At 41.3% G+C, this 21,302-nt stretch overlaps 1 protein-coding gene across 2 annotated transcripts in view; it reads left to right on the forward strand.

Moving 5' to 3' along the window:
• Nucleotides 1-19,066: 19,066 nt before the first annotated feature.
• MBTPS2 (membrane bound transcription factor peptidase, site 2) overlaps nt 19,067-21,302 on the forward strand; it is a 40,306-nt gene continuing 38,070 nt past the window's right edge. For both annotated transcript variants that reach the window (XM_047764613.1, XM_047764612.1), the window contains exon 1: nt 19,067-19,273. In XM_047764613.1, the coding sequence (XP_047620569.1) occupies nt 19,199-19,273 (75 nt within the window). In that variant the 5' untranslated portion in view covers nt 19,067-19,198. The remainder of the gene's footprint in view (nt 19,274-21,302) is intronic.

Here is a 21,302-nt window from a genome sequence, read left to right on the forward strand (position 1 = left end):
ATAGCATTCCCGTGAGCTGAGAGGATGGTCAGTAGTTCTGAGGAACAGAGTGTAGGAGGAAGACTGAGAAGACATCACATTGCACCACCAGGAGGCTGCTACTGACCATTGAAGGCCGAGTTTTGATGGAGTGCTGAGAGGAAACCACACTGCAAGCACAGGCTTCCTCAGTCTGCTTCTTTTGGTTTCAAGTCCTCCATCCATGGGGATTAGCATACTCGCCATTTGTGCTGTAGATGTGGGAAGGAAGGTACACAGCTAAGTAGGGCTAGCAGGATGTCCGCTACCTTAATGGCATTTTCCTTAACGAATTCACCCTGGTCTCAGTCTGGCCCTCGGTCATTACTATGTATGAGCTTTCTCTCAGAGATCCTGATTCACACTAACCCACGAGGGACTAAATACTCTACACCAAGATGCTCCATGCTTAATTTTTTATTGAGAAATATAACACTTGTGTGGACTTTTTATTCTTAGCTGCCTTAGCAGTATAGTTTTTCCTTTAAACAAGGTATATGGGATGTCTTTTTATCATAAGGTGGCTTAAAGGTGGCTTGAGGTATATGGAATTAGAGCAAAGAAAGAGGACTTAAATGTGAAAATAACAATCAGATTTTCTTAACCTGACTTAATCTCAGGGTTTGAATTGTTGGGCATCTTTGGATAGTTATTGAGACTCCCAGAACCCAAGCTTTACTAACAAGAACACAGGCTACAGCTGAACTTAAGGCACCATAGGCTACCCATCCTGAACCCTGCTATCCAGAAAGAGCTAGGGCTTAGTCACTTGGGTGCACTTCATACAGTGGATTTGAGAGTATGCCTCTCCAGGACAGTGCATAGAGCGGCTCTGCCAGTGTTTACCTAGCTCACCCTGCTTTTTTTTCTAGGGCTCCATTGCTGGTCATCCTTGTCTCTGATTCACACTTGGGTCTTCATGAGGACTCTGTAGGGAATTCGCTACATTAAGGCCACCAGGTTGCCCCTCACAAAATGTTTCAATACAGAAGGGCAGAATAGGCAAATTTGTTGCTTTTTTAAAAAAACAACAATTTATTTTTAAAACCAGCACGTAAAGTAGTGCAAAATAAATTAAAAGTTGGCTGGCTCTTATAACGTTGGCACACTGATTTTATTTTGGGGTTACACCTCCATGACAAGGGATTAGGGAAAATTTCACAAGTGTTTGTTTGAACAATCTTTGGTCTTCCAAAACCACCAAGTAATAAATCATTCTGTCAGTGGTAGATTCTTTTTTACATCTCCCTCAATTAACCCCTGGTTAACTAAGCAGTTTCAAGATAAAATTACATGGCACCAAATACAATGTAAGCATAAGCAGGTAAACAATATCGCCAGAAATCACCATTCTTGTCAAACTCAGCCTGCAGATATTTACCCAGGCACTTACTACTATACAGGTTATTGGAACAGAGTAGCCGTTTTCAGTGGGTGGTTACATCAGAATCACTTAGTAGGGTGAGAAAAACAATCTCTTACAACATTTTACACCTAACCCGAAGGATAAATCCTTTCATATTTGTCTAAATCCCTTGGTTTGTTATATTTCTTCTAAAATTGGCATGTGGTTTCCAGTCTGTCATTTCTCTTTTGAGCTATCTATCTTCTTCAGACATCTGGTTATTTTGGCCTATGAACTTGTACTCGCATGGAGGTTCTGGCTACTTGGCCTCACAGTATCTACAGGTGATGGTTGAAGGCCAGCCCCTAATCTGGGTCAGCTCCAAAATTCAAGGGAAGTAGCGAAAGGAGTATTCCCTATATGCAAGTCACTAGCTGTATTTTATGCCGGGGACAGGATGCTGAACCTGTTGATTCTCATCACATTAAGCAAATTCTCAGGTCAGGGGTACACCTTTGAACCCCCTTGGAAAAGGCAGCCATCATCAGCTGTCCTCAAGGAGTGGGGTGATTGCCCAAAGTCAGGCAGCCACCCTGGCCTCCACCACTCTGCACCCCAGGAGTGCCTGGGCTCTGCTTAAGTGACTCCCCTGGCCCCCTGCAACCAGAATTTGGTGTGGCTTGAGGGTGTGTCCCTCAGAAGTCCTGCATTTGCTTTCGCCAGGAGCCCTGAAAATGTCCCAGCCCGAGACTGTTTCTTATACTATTATCTCAGCTTGGTGCCAACAGACCACACAGGTAATGTAAATTCAGGCAGAAAACCACCTGGGGAGAGGTAGTGATTATTAGTTCCAATGGAGATTATATATGTGCGGGATTTTTAAATACATATATATGTATATTTTTCCCCACTCAAAGCTCAGACAAGGGTGGGCAAGCTTCTTCATTTTCTACCTCAGCTGATGGATGGCTTTGCTTTCTACTCCACCGTGAGCCTAATTAGGGTCCCAAATCTGTACAAGGTTCTTAGTTCCAAGTCCCCGTCTTATCTATGCCTAGAGCCTTTTCTCTGGACCCCAAAAGCTGTTAAAACCCAAGCCCAAAGATAGGAGTACTTGATTACAAAAATAGGAGTATTCTCTTCCTCTTCCAGCAGAAACAAATTGTCAGCAGCTGCTCACCACAGGGAGCTAACTATAGGTCCCACTCTGATTTTAGCCCTGAAGTATGTCCCTTGCTATCCTAAACTATACCTTTAAAAGGATGCTTGCGGAGTTCCTGTCGTGGCACAGTGGTTAACGAATCCGACTAGGAACCATGAGGTTGCGGGTTCGGTCCCTGCCCTTGCTCAGTGGGTTAACGATCCAGCGTTGCCGTGAGCTGTGGTGTAGGTTGCAGATGCGGCTCGGATCCTGCGTTGCTGTGGCTCTGGCATAGGCCTGTGGCTACAGCTCCGATTAGACCCCTAGCCTGGGAGCCTCCATATGCCGCGGAAGCAGCCCAAAGAAATAGCAAAAAAAAAGACAAAAAAAAAGGATGCTTGCCTTATTTTATTCAGCACTTCTAGGTGGAAAAAAGGGATTACAAAAAAAAAAAGATTAAAATAGTAGAAGAGCTTGCAGATTATCCAAACTGCCACATGGCCTAGCTAGAGGTCCTACTGAAGCCTAGGGAGCACAAAAACATGAACATGTCCACACTCCATCCTCCGAGTCCCAGCTAGGGCCCAGATCAAGGGTATTTTGAGGTTGTATCCCTCTCCCTCCAAAAGTGTGGCTCCTTAAGAACCACTGGAACAGAAAATAACAAACTTGGATCATCATATCATGCAAGGAGACTTTATATTTTGCAGGATGCTGTGCGTATTTTTCAAAAGAAATGAAAGCTGTATTGGCATCTACAAAGATAAAATGCTTTTGCTACAGACGATTGCCTTTTGGTGGTTCTTTTTACAGCTAATTGGATGCAGAAGAATTTGTTGTAATTATATATTACTGCATAGTGGACAATTCCATTTTCTGAAAGGGTAAGAAAAAAATAGATGTTTGCACCATGCCCCCTGCATGAAAACTCCTTAGCCAAAAGTCTGATGGGATATGAGAACATTTTAAAACTTTTACATCACTTGCTTTGGCCCATCATTATGCTTAAAACCAGTATCAGAGATTTTGACCTTTGGCAATTTTTTAGCTGAATGGATAATAATTCAGCAATTTTTAATGGTGCTACTGATAAGATAACTAAATAAGTAGATGAAAAATTTCAAGTGCCAAGTACAACTGCTCTCTGGTTTGCAGTTCTTACCAAAAGCCATTAAATCCAAATGGATAACAAACAACCCCATCAAAAAATGGGCAGATCCAAACACACAGTTCTCCAAAGAAGACATACAGATGGCCAAAAAACACATGAAAAGATGTTCAACATCACTCATGATTAGAGAAATGCAAATCAAAACCACTATGAGGTACCAGCTTATATGGGCCAGAATGACCATCGTCAAAAAGTCTACAAACAATAAATGCGGGAGAGGGTGTGGAGAAAAGGAAACCCTATTACACTGTTGGTGGGAATGTAAATTGGTGCAGCCACTGTGGAAAACAGTATGGAGATTCTTCAGAAAACTAAAAACAGAATTATCATTTGATCCAGCAATCCCACTCCTGGGCATCTATCCAGAGAAAACCATGACTCGGAAAGACACATGTATTCCAATGTTCATTGCAGCGCTATATACAATAGCCAAGACATGGAGACCACCTAAATGACCATTGACAGAGTGGATAAAGAAGATATGGTACCTATACACAATGAAATATTACTCAGCCATTAAAAGAAAAGAAATAATGGCATTTTCAGCAACATTGATGGACCTAGAGATTATCATACCAAGTCAGAGAAAGACAGATATCATATGATATCACTTATATGTGGAATCTAAAAAAAAATTATATAAATGAACTAATTGACAAAATAGACTCACGGACTTCAAAAACAAACTTATGGTTACCAAAGGGGAAAAGTGGGTGGGAGGGATAAATTCGGAGTTTGGGATTGTTGCTGCAAATGGCATTATTTCTTTCTTTTCATGGCTGAGTAGTATTCCATTGCGTACTTGTACCACATTTTCTTTATCCATTCTTCTGTTGATGGACATTTAGGTTGCTTCCATGTCTTGGCTATTGTAAATAGTGCTGCAATAAACACTGGGGTGCATGTATCTTTTCAAATTATGGTTTTCTCCAGATATATGCCCAGAAGTGAGATTGCTGGACCATGAGGGATTTTGGGGGGGTTTTCATTTTTGCTTTTGTTTTGCTTTTTAGGGCCAAACCTGTGGCATATGGAAGTTCCCTGGCTAGGGGTCACATCAGAGCTACCAGCTGCCGGCCTATGCCACAGCCACAGCAACTACAACATCAACACCAGATCTGAGCTGTGTCTTCGACCTACACCAAAGTTCACAGCAATGCCGGATCCTTTAAACCATTATTGCTGAGCCACAATGGGAACTTCTATTTTTGGTTTTTGTAAGGAACCTCCATACTGTTCTCCATAGTGGTTGCACCAATTTACATTCCCACCAAAAATATAGGAGGGCTCCCTTTTCTCCACACCCCCTCCAGGATTTGTTATTTATAGACTTATTAATGATGGCCATTCTGACTTGTGTGAGGTGGTACCTCATTGTAGTTTTGATTTTCATTTCTCTAATAATTAGTGATGTTGAGTATCTTTTCATGTGCTTTTTGGCCATCTGACTGGCTTCTTTGGAGAAATATCTATTTAGATCTTCTGCCCATTTTTTGATTAAATTGTTCTTTTTTTATATAAAGCAGTATAAGCTGTCGTATATTTTAGAGATTAATCCCTCGTTGGTTGTTTCGTTTGCAAATATTTTCACCCATTCTGTGGGGTGTCTTTTCATTTTATTTATGGTTTCCTTTGTTGTGCAGAAGATTTTAAGTTTAATTACGTCCCATTTGTTTGTTTATGCTTTGTATAAAAGTAATAAAATCCAAAAATTTTTTGCTTTCTGAAAATTGTCTTAGTTATGAAGAAATCTTAGAAAATACAGAGTTCCCATCGTGGCTCAGTAGTTAACAAATCCAACTAGAAATCATGAGGTTACGGGTTCAATCCCTGGCCTCACTCAGTGGGTTAAGGATCTGGCGTTGCTGTGAACTGTGGTGTAGTTTGCAGACGTGGCTCGGATCTGGCGTTGCTGTGGCTCTGGCGTAGACCAGTGGCTATAGCTTCAATTAGACCCCTAGCCTGCGAACCTCCATATGCCACGGATGCGGCCCCAGAAAAAGAAAAAAAAATTAGAAAATAAATGTGGAACTTTCTTCACAGTTATTTTATCTTGACAATACTCATTATCGTATCTTATCCCAGACTGAACTGAAGCAATCAGAAATCTATATTCCATATACAATGATAAGGATTTTGTGTGTGGTATCTTAGATTCCTTGCAAGAACCCCTTGCTCCTATCATCCACATTTTACAAAAAAAGAAATGAATTTGCAAGACTGTGCAACTAAGCAGAGTTACGATTAGAACCCAGGCCATCTAACTCTAGAGCCTGTATGCTTAACAACAAAACTGCATGGCTCTGAAATTTAAAAAACTATAAAGTAAAACCACACAAGCAAGAAACCCACTTAAGGAACACTCCAGGATCACACTGTTTAACATTAAGTTTTATATAGGCTCAACCTCTACAAATATATCCCAAATCCATTGACCACTCACTACCTTCACCACTGCCTCTCACTGGGACATTGCAGTAACAGACCTCCGTGGCGCTCATGGCACAGTATTGGTCTTGAGCATCACCTGAGAACTGGTTAGAAATGCAGCTTCTCTGCCCCCCAACTCCCAAACTGGCTGCCTCACAAAGTCTGGGGTGGGACTGACGGGCTATGTTTTAATAAGCCCTGGTGGATTTTGATGCATGCTCAAGTTTAACAACTGGCCTAACAGAAAGATGCATTTGTCCAGTCTTCTGACAGCTTTGCCTACTTCAGACAGTCTCTACTGAACCATCCATCTTTTAAGAGCTGCTATTTTATCTTTGCAGAATAAACCTTCACCTTCAAGAACACAGTGATCTTCAATTCTTCTCAAATACATGCTTTCTTTAGTAGCTGAACTGGATCTGCACAAATCTACAACCTCAGGCCTGTGACCCTGATAATTTCCAAGGCTTCATGTACCCAATCTATGCATAGAATCTTCTATACTGAGGCAGAGCTTAATGGCAAAAATAATTTAAAATTATTTCTGATGTCCGCTTGTGCTCCTCAAAGAACATTAAAGGTGACTAAAATTAAAGGATGGAAACTATCAAGTCCTTGTATATCAATTATATATCAAGAAAGCTGGGGGGGAAATTACATTAAAAATATAAAGTCCACACAAGGACATGGAGCAACCAGGACTCTCTCGCATTGCTGATGGAAATGTATATTAGGACATCTGCTTTGAAAAACTGTTTGGCAGCAACTACTAAAGATACAGATAGGTCTATCTATGACCCAGCAGTTCTACACCTGGACATATACCCAACATAAATCAGTGATTTCATCTACCTGCACATATACACAAGAATATTCATAGCATGGTGATTCATAATAGCCAAAATTAGAAACACACAAATGTCCATCAAGTATAGTACAGATAGGAGTTTCTGTTGTACCTCAGCAGATAAAGGATCTGACACTGTCTCTGTGAGGATGTGGGTTCGATCCCTGGTCTCACTCAGTGGGTTAAGGATCTGATGTCGCTGCAAGTTGTGGCTTAGGTTGGAGATGCAGCTCAGATCTGGTGTTGCTGTGGCTGGGGTGTAGGTCTCAGCTGCAGCTCCGATTCAACCCCTGGCCCAGGAACTTCCATATGCCACAGGTGTGGCCATGAAAAGAAAACAGAAGTATACTATGATAAATAATTTGTGAAACACTACACAGTGGTAAAAAAAAAATGATAACCTGCTTTGCTACCTACAATAACATTGATCAGTCTTACAGATGTAATGTTGAGTGAAAGAAGGCAGACATAAAAGAGTTCATACCATATGATTCCAATTTTATGAAGCTAGTAAACAGACAAAAACTAATCTATGATGATAGAAACCAGAAGAGTGATTACTTCTGAGGTGGTGGACTGGGACAGGGATGAGGAAGACATGTGACGAGCTGGTATATTCTGTATCTTGATCTGGGTGGTGGATACATGGGTGAAGGCATATGTAAAAAAATTCATCAAGCTCAATCCTTAAGATCTGTGCACCTGACTGTACATGAATAACATCTCCAAATAAAATTAAAAAATTGAAATCAAGGAAGAATATTAAAGGGCTTCCAGATTATAACTGACAGCAGCAGCCCTAGAGTCGGCTTTCCTTTCCTCCCCAGTTCCCTCACATGCATACCTGCTACAGTACTGCTCACTGACCAAACCCCCAAGCTTCTATCTTGCTCCTCTAGCCTACCCCAGGAATTCCATGCATCATGTTTTTGCTTGGTTTTTTTTTGGGGGGGGCGGGGGGGGGGGGAAACGGAGTGGAGGTTGCTGAAGACTGTAAAGGTAAAGTTGGGAAGCAGTATGGCTTCTGGAGAATAGAAAAGCCAAATTGCAGTTTCCCAAAATACAAACATTGGCAGCACATGTCACCTTTAAAAGGAACGGGTCATAGGCACAGACATAGAAGTAATCAATAGCACTTCCCTGGTCTACGATGCCAATATTAAATTTATAGTCATAGAACATTTTTTTCTCAAACCACGATCTGAGAAAATCTGGGGTGGTCAGATATATTCTCAAGCATCTGCAGTAACTTATCCCTTTAGAACAGGACCACAGGAGGTTATCAGGAGCTGGAGGAAGCAGGAAGGTATTATTTAATGGGTTCAGAGTTTCTGCTTCCAATGATGAAAAAGTTCTGGAAATAGATAATGGTGATGGTTACACACCACTGTGAATGTACTTAATGCCACTGAATTGTATACTTTAAAATGGTTAAAATAGAGTTCCCACTGTGGCACAGTAGGTTAAGAATATGACTGCAGCAGCTTGGGTCACCCCTAAGGTGCAGGTTCAATCACTGGTCTGGCACAGTGGGATAAGGATCTGGCATTGCCATAGTGGTGGCATAGGTGGCAGCTGAGGCTCTGATTCATTCTCTGGCCCGGGAACTTCCATATGCTTCAGGTGCTGCCATAAATAAAATAAAATAAAATAAAATAGTTAAAATGGTCATTTTTACGTTATGTATATTTTACCATAATTTTTTTCAAAAAACTGGTCCACAGGGACTTCTATTTACAGAAATATGAGATATCAGCCATCCTGAAAAAAACCTTCCTGGGACAAAAAATACATAAAGATACTGGATAAAATATTTTAAATATTTCATAAATGCATCACTGGGGTAGTGAAAATAAGGGAAGGCCTCAGAAGGGTTTTTTGGTTTTTTTTTTTTTTTTAAGGCAAGATGACAAACCATAAATCCAGAGAGGTGAGTAAGCTCTAAAGCTGCTGACTGCCCTGATGTCATCTGTCGCCCTTAGCTATTTTAGTGCACCTTCAATAGGGATAGAAAATAAAGCCCAGAGACTTGGAAACTGACCCTCAGTGAGTGAACTAGAACAGACCAACCACCCCCAGAATGTGACCTTAAACAAACTTGCCTCTCTTGGCCTTGGCTATAAATAGAGGAGAAAGTCTCCCATGAAGTTTTCTGATTACAATCTGGCCTCTAGTAAATTTGAAGCTCACAAGTCTTGGTAATTCCTATGGCTCCCAGATCAGGCTTCTTTTCCACTACTTTTTTTTTTTTTTAATTGTTGCACCTGTAGCATAGGGACGTTCCCAGCCAGGGATGGAAGCCGAGTCGCAGCTGTGACCTATTCCACAGCTGCAGCAATGCCAGACCCTTAACCCATTGCACCGGGCCAGGGATCATACCCATGCCGCCACAGCAACGCAAGCCACTGCATTCAAATTCTTAACCCACTGCACCATGGTGGGAAAACCTCCACTTTTTTTTTAAGTTTGAAAAATCATGTGTAGATCAATTCATTCACCCATTCTTTATATGACATCTTTTTTCAGACCTCTTATCCCCCTCACATTGTTCCTTTGGGTACTTTCTGGCTTGTTCCAGTATCCCTTAAGGACTGATGGTCATAATGGAAAATAGTAACAGATTTGGCTCAACCGACAGACCAGAATGGAACTATTACCACTCATACCTGGTGTATTAGTTACCTACCACTGAATAACAAGTTAACCTAAGACTTAATGGCTTAAAATGACAACACTGATGATCTCATCATTTCTGTGGGTCAAGAATCTGGACACAGGAGTTCCCGTCGTGGCGCAGTGGTTAACGAATCCAACTAGGAACCATAAGGTTTCGGGTTCGATCCCTGGCCTTGCTTAGTGGGTTAAGGACCTGGCGTTGCCGTGAGCTGTGGTGTAGGTTGCAGGCTCGGCTCGGATCCTGCGTTGCTGTGGCTCTGACATAGGCCAGCAGCTGTAGCTCTGATTAGACCCCTAGCCTGGGAACCTCCATATGCCGCTGGAGCAGCCCCAGAAAAGGCAAAAGGACCCAAAAAAAATGGCTAAGGAACAAGAGAAAATTTAAAAATAGTAAATCGGACTTGAAACAAAAATATAATTTCTAGAAATGAAAAATTTTAAAATTGAAGTTAGAAGATCAATAGACTAGTCAAACCAGTAGATTAGACATACCTGAAGTAAGAAACAATGAACTGAAGTTTTCAAGAAGTTATCCAGAATGCAGCAAGGTAAAGACATGGAAAAGATTAAAGGGAAATAGACATGGAGGATAGAGAAGCTGTTAAATCTAATAAGACTTTCGAAATGAGATTAAAAGATAAGGGAGAGAGAACATTCAAAGAGAAGATGGCTGAGAATTTGCCAAGCTTGATGATGACAAATTCAAGAACCTAAACTGCTGGTCTTTAAGCTCCATGCCCATGCTTCTACTCCCTGAAAGGCAGCAGTGGGGATGAGTGTCTGCAGTGCTTCTTCAGGGTACATAAGCAGGTGGCTTCCTCCTGGGTTCCACCAGTAAGAAGTGTTGGACCATGATGGAAAATAATATTTTTAAAAAGCATATGTGTGTGCGTGTGTGTGTGTGTGTGTCTGTGTGTGTGTGTATGACTGAGTCACTTTGCTGTACAGCAGAATTTGGCACATTAAAAATGAGGTATACTTTAATAAAATTTCTTAAAAAGATACTCAGGGTGAATTATATATGTTCCTGCTTTAAAACAAACAAATATGCTGAAGCATTGCACAGTGAAAAAGAGTGCTTTATGGCATGCATTTATTTATAAGTTTAAAAAATGTACAATGGATTTCTGGAAACATTTATGTAAATAAAAGGACTTGGAATGGGCAGAAGACCTAAATAAACATTTCTCCAAAGAAGACATACAGATGGCCAAGAGGCATATGAAAAAATGCTTACTATCACTAATTATTAGAGGAGTGTAAATCAAAACTACAATGAGGTACGACCTCACACCAGTCAGAATGGCTATCATTAAAAAGTCAACAAGTAAATGTTGGAGGGGGTGTGGAGAAAAGGGAACCCTCCTCCACTGTTGGTGGGAATGTAAGCTGGTACAACCACTACGGAAAACAGCATGGAGGTACCTCAGGAAACTAAATATAGAACTACCATATGATCCATCAATCCCACTCTTGGGCATATATCCAGACAAAACTTCCTTTGAAGAAGATACATGCACCCCTATGTTCATAGCAGCACTATTCACAATAGCCAAGACATGGAAACAACCTAAATGTCCACCAGCAGATGAATGGATTAAGAAGATGTTTTGTGTGTGTGTAACATAACATACAATGAAATATTACTTGGCCATAAAAAGAATGAAATAGTGCCATTTGCAGCAACGTGGATGGACTTAGAGATTATCATACTAAACGAAGTAAGTCAAAGACAAATACCATTATGATAGCACTAAAATATGATACAAACTTATCTACAAAAAAAACAGACATAGAGAAAAGACTTGTGGTTGCCAAGCAGGAGCAGGTATGGGGGAAGGATTGATCAGGAGTTTGGGACTAGCAGATGCAAACTATTGTATACAGAATAGATAAACAATAAGGCCCTACTGAATAGCACAGGGAACTATATCAATATCCTCTGATAAACCATAATGGAAAATAAATAAATAAAAATATTGAAATCACAGGAAAAAAAAAACAAGGTAAGAGGAGGGTAACAGCAGGAGTTCTTCCTTCCTGCCAACCCCTTCTCTCTTCCTTTTACTCATTCTGGCCGTAAACCCTTAGCAAAAGCCATCCATCCATCCAGCCCCGGTAGCACAGCCATCCACAAGGTGTTGTCCACCTCCTCTACCCTCCTAGGTTCTGGTAGCATAACCTTCTTTTGGTGCCTTGAACCCTAGGGATGTGCTGGGTACTTTCTGCTTTCTAATCTCCAGGCCATTTTACCTTTGTTCCTCTTTCAATCTTCCAATACATGTGTAGCCAGTACCCTTATAAAATCCTATTTTGAAGTACCTAGCATGGTTTCTGTTTTCCTCCCTGGACCCTGACTCATATCCTGAAAAATTCCAAGCAAGTTAGATAAAAAGAAATCCCTACCTGGACACACCAAAGTCAAAATCAGAACACTGGAAAGAAGATACATTGCCTAAAAGAAGTGACAGTTGCTGACTGACAGTGCACTTCTCAACAGCAACAATGGACACCAGAAAATAAACCACATTTTGAGTGAAAACTACTCTCAACCTAGAATTATATACCTCATGAAACTATTATCTACAAATAAGAGGGAAATCAAGACACATTCAGAGAGGCAGTAAGAGATTAATTTTAAAACCTCCTAAGTTTAATAACCAGGATGCACTCAAGTTTAGGTTAGGTACCTAAGCCTTGCCTTTGGAAGTCCAAAATAAGAGACTTTTTTTTTTTTTTTTTTTGGTTTTTAGGGCCACACCCGCAGCATATGGAGGTTCCCAGGCTAGGGGTCGAGTCGGAGCTGCAGCTGCCAGTCTACACCACAGCCGCAGCAACACAGGATCCAAGCCGTGTCTACAACCTACACCACAGCTCACGGCAACACCAGATCCTTAACCCACTGAGTGAGGCCAGGGATCAAAGCTGCAACCTCATGGTTCCTAGTTAGATTTGTTTCCATCGCCACGACGGGAACTCCCAAAATAAGAGATTTTATGAGAAGGCTTTAAGAAAAGAATTCCTTACAGTTCTATGTCTAGGGAAGCTAAAGTTAAAGAAAAATCTTATTGACATCATTACTGCATACCACAAGTCAGCACGCTTTTCCTTTAAGGGCCAAATAATATTTTAGGCTTTGGGGGCCATTAGGTCTCAGTCAAAACTCTGTTGTTGTGATGCAAAGCTGCAAAAGGTAATGCAAACAAAGGAGCATGGCTCTGTTCCAATAAAATTTTATTTACAAAAAAAGGCAGAGGGCTGGATTTGATCCCCAGGCCATAATTTGACAACTCCTACTACAGACCGTGAATGATTTTCAGTAGTTGAAGATGATAAATTTTTCATGCTTGTTGAAGCTATAAATCCTGGTTGTTAAGTTCCTTCTAGAAAATGTGGTTTTGAAAAACTTCTTGAATTGTATTCTGCCGTGTACAAAAAGGCAACAATAGTATTAATGTGCTACTATCTATATCTTGGACATTAGACATTTGAATCTGCAAAAGCAACTACAAGTCATATTTAAGTCTAAATGGATTAATAATGAATTCAACTCTACCTATGTTCAATTGATGAGAGACTGTTGAAGTCTCACACAGCTATCAACATAATGCATTCTGATTGAAGAACTATTTATAGGATGGAAAATTAGTTTTAAAATGTGTCACTTGTTATGGATAATAGAACAAACATGATAAAGGCTAAGAGTGATTTAGAAATCAGAAGCATACAATGTTTGTTCGTACACCCTTCAGTACTGTAATCCAAAAGCAATTATAACTGTCTATAAGCATAAGGATAGTAGGCCACTGCATCATACTTTGGTCAAAGGCAAAAATACATGATGTCCAAAGGTTTTGGAATTGCCTTATTATATATTTAATAAGATGTTTATACAAGATATAATAGCAACCACTACATGTTTAAAAGCCATCTTAAGCAAAGATGAAAACACTATGTTAACTTATTAAAAGTGCTTGCAGAGAAAGCACTTTACTCGCTGGAACCACGAGGAAGAAACAAAAAAACCAATGCTTTAGAGTACAAACATTTTTTACATGATAGTGGCTCTCCTATCATTCTACTCCAGGAAGATGCTGATTCTGGCGTACATGAAATGAAAGTAAAATACAGATAGAAAAACAAAGATGATTGGTTTCATGAAAGCCAATTCTATTGCTCCTTTGTCACTATTTTAGAACCAAGGTTTAAGAACAAATCTTATTCACATGACTGTGTAAAGCAGCAATTACAGGCAATTTCCCATATATTGTAAAGCAGCAATATATGGGAAAAAATATAAGCAAGGACAATACATTCAGAAAAGATTCAAAAAATATTTTCTTCAGAGTTCCCTGGTGGTTCAGTGGGTTGGGGATCTCGCATGGTTGCTGCTGTGCTCAGGTCGCTGCTGTGATGCGGGTTCAATCCCTGGCCCCAGAACTTCCATATGCCATGGATGCAGCCAAATATATATGTGTGTGTGTGTGTGTGTGTGTGTGTGTGTGTGTGTGTGTGTGTGTGTGTGTGTATTTTTCTTCAACTGGTACTTGAAGAAAAAGTTTGCATTTGTGGGACTGCTTCAATCGAACTCCACCATCATCAAAAACCACACCAAGAGTAGCATATAAAATAGAGATGAGCCTTTATCTTAGTTCCTATTAAAGAGAAAGGAAAGCTTAATAATTTTATGGTATCCCATCAATGCTAGCAGTATCCCATAATGGCAGCACTAACAAAACGTTATCTGCTACTCTGCCTTCTACAGATGAAAGAGAACATCTATTTATGTGGTAGATGTGACACTACTGTTTACTTCCAAGTATATTCTTCTCTTCTTCTAGGTATACAGAAGATTATACTCCTTCTGCCCTTTAAATTAGGCACAGCTATTTGAATAGTTTTGGTTCATGAGTAGTCATGAAACATGAGTGGAAATGATAGATGCATGTCTGGGCCACAGCATTTTGCTGCCAATAGTAAACACTCTAGTCCTTTCTCTGCTGCACGGAACCCAGCACCTCACTTTGAGATGTGAGCATGATAAAATGGTGGCATCTCCATCAGTCTACCAACCCATGTTGGGTATTGTTGCACAAACAAAAAATAAATCTCTGTCATTTTAAGCCAGTGGGATTTTAGGGCTTGTTTCCCAAGCATAACCTAGCTTATCCTGACTAGTATAATTTAGTGTCACAGAGTATAATGACCCCAAAAGCAACCTATCACCTTATATTGATGAGAGATAAATATTCCTGAGTGGGGAATTCCTGAGTGGCTCAGCAGGTTAAGAATCTGGCATTGTCACTGCAGTGGCTCAGGTCACTGCTGTGGCATGGGTTTAATTCCTGGCCTGGGAACTTCCACATGCCACTGGCATGGCCAAAAAATATATATTCCTGAATGGAATGTCAAACTCTAAAAATCTGAGTACTGGGAGTTCCCAACGTAGCTCAGTGCTAATGAACCTGACTAGTATTCATGAGGACTCAGGTTTGATCCCTGGCTTTGCTGAGTGGGTTAAGGATCCAGCATTGCCGTGAGCTGTGGTGTAGGTCGCAGACACAGCTCAGATCCCTCGTTGCTGTGGCTGTGGTGTAGGCTGGCAGCTACAGCTCCAATTCAGTCCCTAGCCTGGGAACCTCCATGTGCCACAGGTGTGGCCCTAAAGAGACAAAAGACAAAAAAAATTTAAAAATTTAAAAATTTAAAAATAAAAGCCTGAGTGCTAATATTTTAACAACAAACTATAATATTTTTAAATGAATAATTTCTAATTTTTGGAGTTCCCTATTGGCTCAGTAGGTTAAGGATTCAGTGTTGCCATTGCTATGGCTCAGGTTGTTGCTGTGGCTCAGGTTGGATCCCTGGCCCCAGAACTTCTGCATGCCTCAGAAATTAAAAATGATTTAAATTATTTTAAATTTAAAAATTATTTCTAATATTTTGGCCACACCCACAGCTTGTGGATGTTCCTGGGCCAGGAATCAAACCCACAGCACAGCAATGGCCCAAGCTGCTTCAGTGACAATGCTGGATCCTTAACCTGCTGTGCCATAAAGGAACTCCAATCATTTCTAATTTTTGTATTTCACATTGATTCTGATATCTCAGAAGTTTATTACATGATGGTGGTAGTCTCCTTCAACCACATATTGATTTTTAACATGTAGCTATATTGCGCTTAGCCAAAATGTGTATTTGGTCCCCTCTAAAAAAATATACTAAATAAAAATGATATGAATAAAAGCTTGGCTGGATGTCCCTTATTTAAAATGGTTACTTGAGAGAAACCTAAAACTATTTGTAAATTAGGTCACATTTATTCTAAGGAAGAATACCTTGATCTTTTGGAATTCTGGTGTCTTTTGCTGCCACCTTGCATCCTGTATCTTGTCTCTTCTGCTGCCACCAGCTGGCTTCCACTTCCGATAAATTGCAGAAACCAGCAGGATTCTATTCAGTGTTTTATTTTCACTGCTGGGTCCCTGATGAGAATACCAAGTCAGTTGAATAAGTAAAATTCTAGGTTGGGAACAGAGAAACACAATCAACTCATTTCCTACATATTTGGGTAATCAGATAGCCACACAGTAGCTGGTTTTTGTCCCAGCAACTGGCTCAGACAAGGCTTCAGGCTAGCAAACGAGAAGACTTTTTTTTTTTTTTTTGTCTTTTTGCCTTTTCTAGGGCTGCACCCTGGGCATATGGAGGTTCCCAGGCTAGGGGTCTAATCAGAGCTGTAGCCACCGGCCTATGCCACAGCCACAGCAACGCGGGATCTGAGCCGCGTCTGCAACCTACACCACAGCTCACAGCAACATGGGATCCTTAACCCACTGAGCAAGGCCAGGGGTCGAACCTGCAATCTCATGGTTCCTAGTCAGATTCGTTAACCACTAAGCCATGACGGGAACTCCGGAGAAGACATTTTAAATCTTAATATTCTCATCCTGGGAAAGAACAGTGTTAAAAACTACAGTCATTATGTAAAAACAAACAAAAGTCAGTTCAAATACAATAGTGGACCGATTGTCTTAGTACAGTTTTAAACTTTAATTGCTTCAGAAGTACAAACTCTGTGAATTTACACAAAGCATCACTTGAAAAATAAAATTATTTAAATTTCTTTCATTCTCCTTTGGTCTTGGGAATTTTTGAACAATAAATGTATTTCAGTTTTAAGTTTCAGTCAATATTTGCTATTCTCAATTAGGGGGACTAAAAAATTTGAATTTTAAAATCATTCATGGGAGTTCCCGTCGTGGCGCAGTGGTTAACGAATCTGACTAGGAACCATGAGGTTGCGGGTTCGGTCCCTGCCCTTGCTCAGTGGGTTAACGATTCGGCGTTGCCGTGAGCTGTGGTGTAGGTTGCAGACGCGGCTCGGATCCTGTGTTGCTGTGGCTCTGGTGTAGGCCGGTGGCTACAGCTCCGATTCCACCCCTAGCCTGGGAACCTCCATATGCCGCAGGAGCGGCCCAAGAAATAGCAACAACAACAATAACAACAACAAAAAAGACAAAAAAAAAATCATTCAGCAGCTTACCAAATTACACAGTTCCTTTGCAGCACAGCAAGTTAAGGATCTGGTTTTGTCACTGTGGTGGCTCAGGTCACTGCTGTGGTTCGGGTTTGATCCCTAGCCTGGGAACTTCCACATACCATGGGCATAGCCAAAAAAAAAAATCACCAAATTAAATAAGTGTGAAAGAAATTTAAATAAACTTTCAAGTGATGCTTTTTACAAGTTTGTGGTGTTTATACTTCTGAAATTATCATAACCTAGAACTGAACTGAGACTTTTGGGACACCTGTACACAGAAAACTGTGGAGTCACAGGGTGCTGGAATATAACCTTTTATAATTATACCCAGTTATGTCCAAAATAAACCAAAACATTCTATAACATACATACACACATGTATGCAAGAAGATGTAAAACTGAGTCAAAATTTCTTGAAGCTGGAGAGGTAATGGTGCTAAGTTATTAAAAACTTGAGGAGGAGTTCCCGTCGTGGCGCAGTGGTTAACGAATCCGACTGGGAACCATGAGGTTGCGGGTTCGGTCCCTGGCCTTGCTCAGTGGGTTAATGATCCGGCGTTGCCGTGAGCTGTGGTGTAGGTTGCAGATGCGGCTCGGATCCCGCGTTGCTGTGGCTCTGGCGTAGGCCGGTGGCTACGGCTCCGATTAGACCCCTAGCCTGGGAATCTCCATATGCCGTGGGAGCGGCCTAAGAAATAGCAAAAAAAAAAAAAAAAAGAAAAGACAAAAAAAATAAATAAAAACTTGAGGAAAAGTATGGGAGAATGAGGCAAATTAGTAACAGTATCTGTAATACAGTTTTCTTGTATTATACTATATTTTTATTTTGGAGGAGGTTGAGGGTGCATATTTATTGGTGATACTTCTTAAGATATTAGTATTACTATTGCTAATGATGCTTTTCCAGAAAAGTTAAAACAAATAACTTTTAAAGACTTGGGCATTAAGAGTATAAAAAAAAACTCCATATATATTAGTTCTCATTAGAGATCATCTAGTTCAGTTTTTCTCAATATTGGCTGCACAATGGAACGACTTGAGTTTAAAAAATACTTATGCTTGGGTCCTGTTGAGATTTTGATTCAATTGGTCAAAGCTACAGAACTGGCTTTAGGAATTTCTAAAGGCCCCTGGTGATCCTAACTTTACAGCCAAGGTTCAGAACCACTGCTCCAGGTCAATATAATCAGGTACATGTCAACATAAAAATACTTAGAACTTTTCCTTTTTACGGTAACACCAACCTCAAAATGTTATTATGGAAGAGGGTGATAAAAGAACCTAATTTAAAACTCAAAAATATCATGTTGAACGAAACATGCCGGACACAAAAGAGTACTTGCTGAGTACTTACTGCACGATTTAATTTACACAAAATTTTTAAAAATTAGAATGGGGGTCTGGGGTCGCGAGACAGGGGTTAACTGGGAAGGGATGCAAAGAAAATTCCTGGGATGGGAATGTTCTCTATTTTGATTAAGGTGCATAAATATATGGTTACCAAAGCTCATCGAAATAGGTAAGATCTGTATTATGTTTTCGCTACATGTAAATTACACTTCAATTTTTAAAAGAACGAACAAACATAATTAACTTAAATCTGGATACCTATAACAGGGTCTGAGGGGCGGGGACGATGACTACTTCAGATGACCCCAAACCCTCACTAGATTAAAAGGAACCGCAAACCCCAGGCCAGAAACGGAGAGAACGGAGAGTGGACAGCAGGGTGGGCCAAAACCTAAGAAATCGCCAGCAGGCTGGCAGCTGCGGTTGATCTGATGCCTAGACTTCGGCGTGTGAGTGTTACGCGAAAATAAGCCCCCGCGCCCTTTCCGGTGCGCCCCCTGCCGTCTGTGTGTCCACCGGAAGGATCCGGAAGGGAACGACGCCACCACGAGAAAGGAGCCGGTGGCAGCTTGGTTCCTGCGCAGATGCTGGGGCTGTAAGCGCCGCGCGGTCGGCTGGTTTCGGCTCGCGGGGAGGACGCCGGCGCTCGCCTTCCCTCCGCTGCCTCCGCCGCTGCCATGATTCCGGTATCGCTGGTGGTGGTGGTGGTGGGCGGCTGGACTGCCGTCTACCTGACCGACTTGGTGCTGAAGGTGAGGGCCTCGGGCCTAAGGCCCAAGCCCGCGGTGCCCAGGGCGGGAGCGCAAGGCCCGAGGCCTTTTCTCTTCCCCTGCCTTGTGCCTCCCGGGCTGGAAGGCGTGCGGCCGATGCCCACGTGCGGCTTTCCGCTTGGCGCCCGGTCCGGTGTTGTAAATAAAGCACGGCTGGTCCTGGGAGGGGTGTGGCGGCCTGCGCAGCCGCCGCAGTCGCATTGCGGCTCGCTGCAGGCCCCACATCCTTAAGGTCCTGCCCGGGAGGTGCCGGTAGTGGGCTAGGGAGGGCCGGGGCCCTGCCAAACCCCGGCGTTGCACCTGGGAGGAAAGTAAAATGTCCGCCTGGGAAAGGCATTGTTTGCCTTCATTATCTTTAGGGCCACGACCCTCCAGAGACTCTGGTTTTAGAATGGATCTAGATCAAGTTGTGATTTAAGTTGGCCTCAAATTTTAAAGTGCATACGATCATCTGGGGTTCCGGTTAAAATGCACATTCTGATTCGGGAGCCGGGGGCCTAAGATTCTGCATTTCTAACCAGTTCCCAAGTGCAATCAATGCTGCTAGTCTACAGACCATACTTGAAAATAGCATACTCAAGTAGCAAGGATTTAGACAGCTAGTTTCTGAATACTCGAATTCTAATTTGTACTTTAGGCCCCGTTTCTTCACGCTAATCTCCCTTAAACCTTCTTCATCCCAACCCTGGCCGCGACACACACATCCTGGGTGCACGGTCCATTCTTAAGTTGTTTGGAAGGGTGGTGGATATTATGAACACTTGTTTAACCACATGCTTCAAGCAGCCTTTTGGAATTCCATATTGGGGGTGGTGGTATCATATGTGTGGAACAAAATCATAGAAATTCTCAAATGTTGAATAAAAATTCCAGCTATGACTAGTAAAGCCTTCATGTTATGCTGTTTTAAATAGAATACTTTAGTATTATGTGCTTTAGATTTAACAGTAAAATGAAATGGTCCTGCTTTGTTGCACTTAAACTTGCAAAGTAAGAGATTATACGTTGGAGTCCTTAAAGCCAGAGCTGGGCTCTGTCACTTCCTTCTGTACCTCCATTTCTGCACCTTTAAAATAGTAACATTCATAAACTCTCCTGAAATTAGAGGGAGTATTACACTAATTCATTCACATGAAGCCTTGCTACTCAGCCTGAGATTCAAGGACCAGCAGCATTTGCATCATCTGAGAGCTTGTCAGAAATGTAGAATCTCAAGCCTCATTCCTAAGAGAATCAGAATCTGCATCCTCATAAGATCCCTAGGTGCTGTCTCTGCACATACTTGGCATGGTGCTTAGCATGTCATAAGCAGTAAAGTTTACAACAGTGATTTTGTTGTTTGGAAAAAACAAAGCCACATGATTTCTTCATGTTGCGTATGTGACAAAAACGCAAAATAAAAACTTTTCAAACCTCTTTAGTCTCTGGTCCAGTGTGTGAGGTGATCAAGATGTCACTTCAGTAACAGCCTCTAACTCCCTAAGAGAGCCCTATCCCTTGAACAAAAGACCTAACTCTCATTTGGAATATCTGCCTGAGGAATGGAGAGACCTTAAGTTTTAGGAGCCTGCACCTTCAGCTTCTCTGCTTCCAACTTTGTCTACTATTCTACTCTTGGCTCATCTAGAATTTCCTCAGTAGACACCTGGAGGGTGTGTCACTGTCTTTTTCCAAGTCCTAGAAAAAAAAGGCAGGTTTTAAAAACCAGCCGAGGACTGAGAGCAGAGAACATTCTAGATCTAAAGGCAAATGGATACCTATATTCAGACTCAGGTCATTTTTTATGACTGTGATAAGGCTGAGATATCCTAGAGACAGATAAGTTTCTCAAATGAATAAGCATCTATTTGAAAACTACTTATTGTACTTAGTCTAATAGGTAAGAGGTCAGTGGCTGTGTATATAAAACAGCTTTATGTTACCCCAAATCCTACATTATCAAATTTCCCTAAAGATAAAACTCTTGCTAGGCTGTGTATAGGCATCTATCTCCCCAGCCCTTAAGAATGTA

Source organism: Phacochoerus africanus, chromosome X, assembly GCF_016906955.1.
Source record: "Phacochoerus africanus isolate WHEZ1 chromosome X, ROS_Pafr_v1, whole genome shotgun sequence".
In the NCBI taxonomy this organism is placed as follows: Eukaryota; Metazoa; Chordata; class Mammalia; order Artiodactyla; family Suidae; genus Phacochoerus; species Phacochoerus africanus.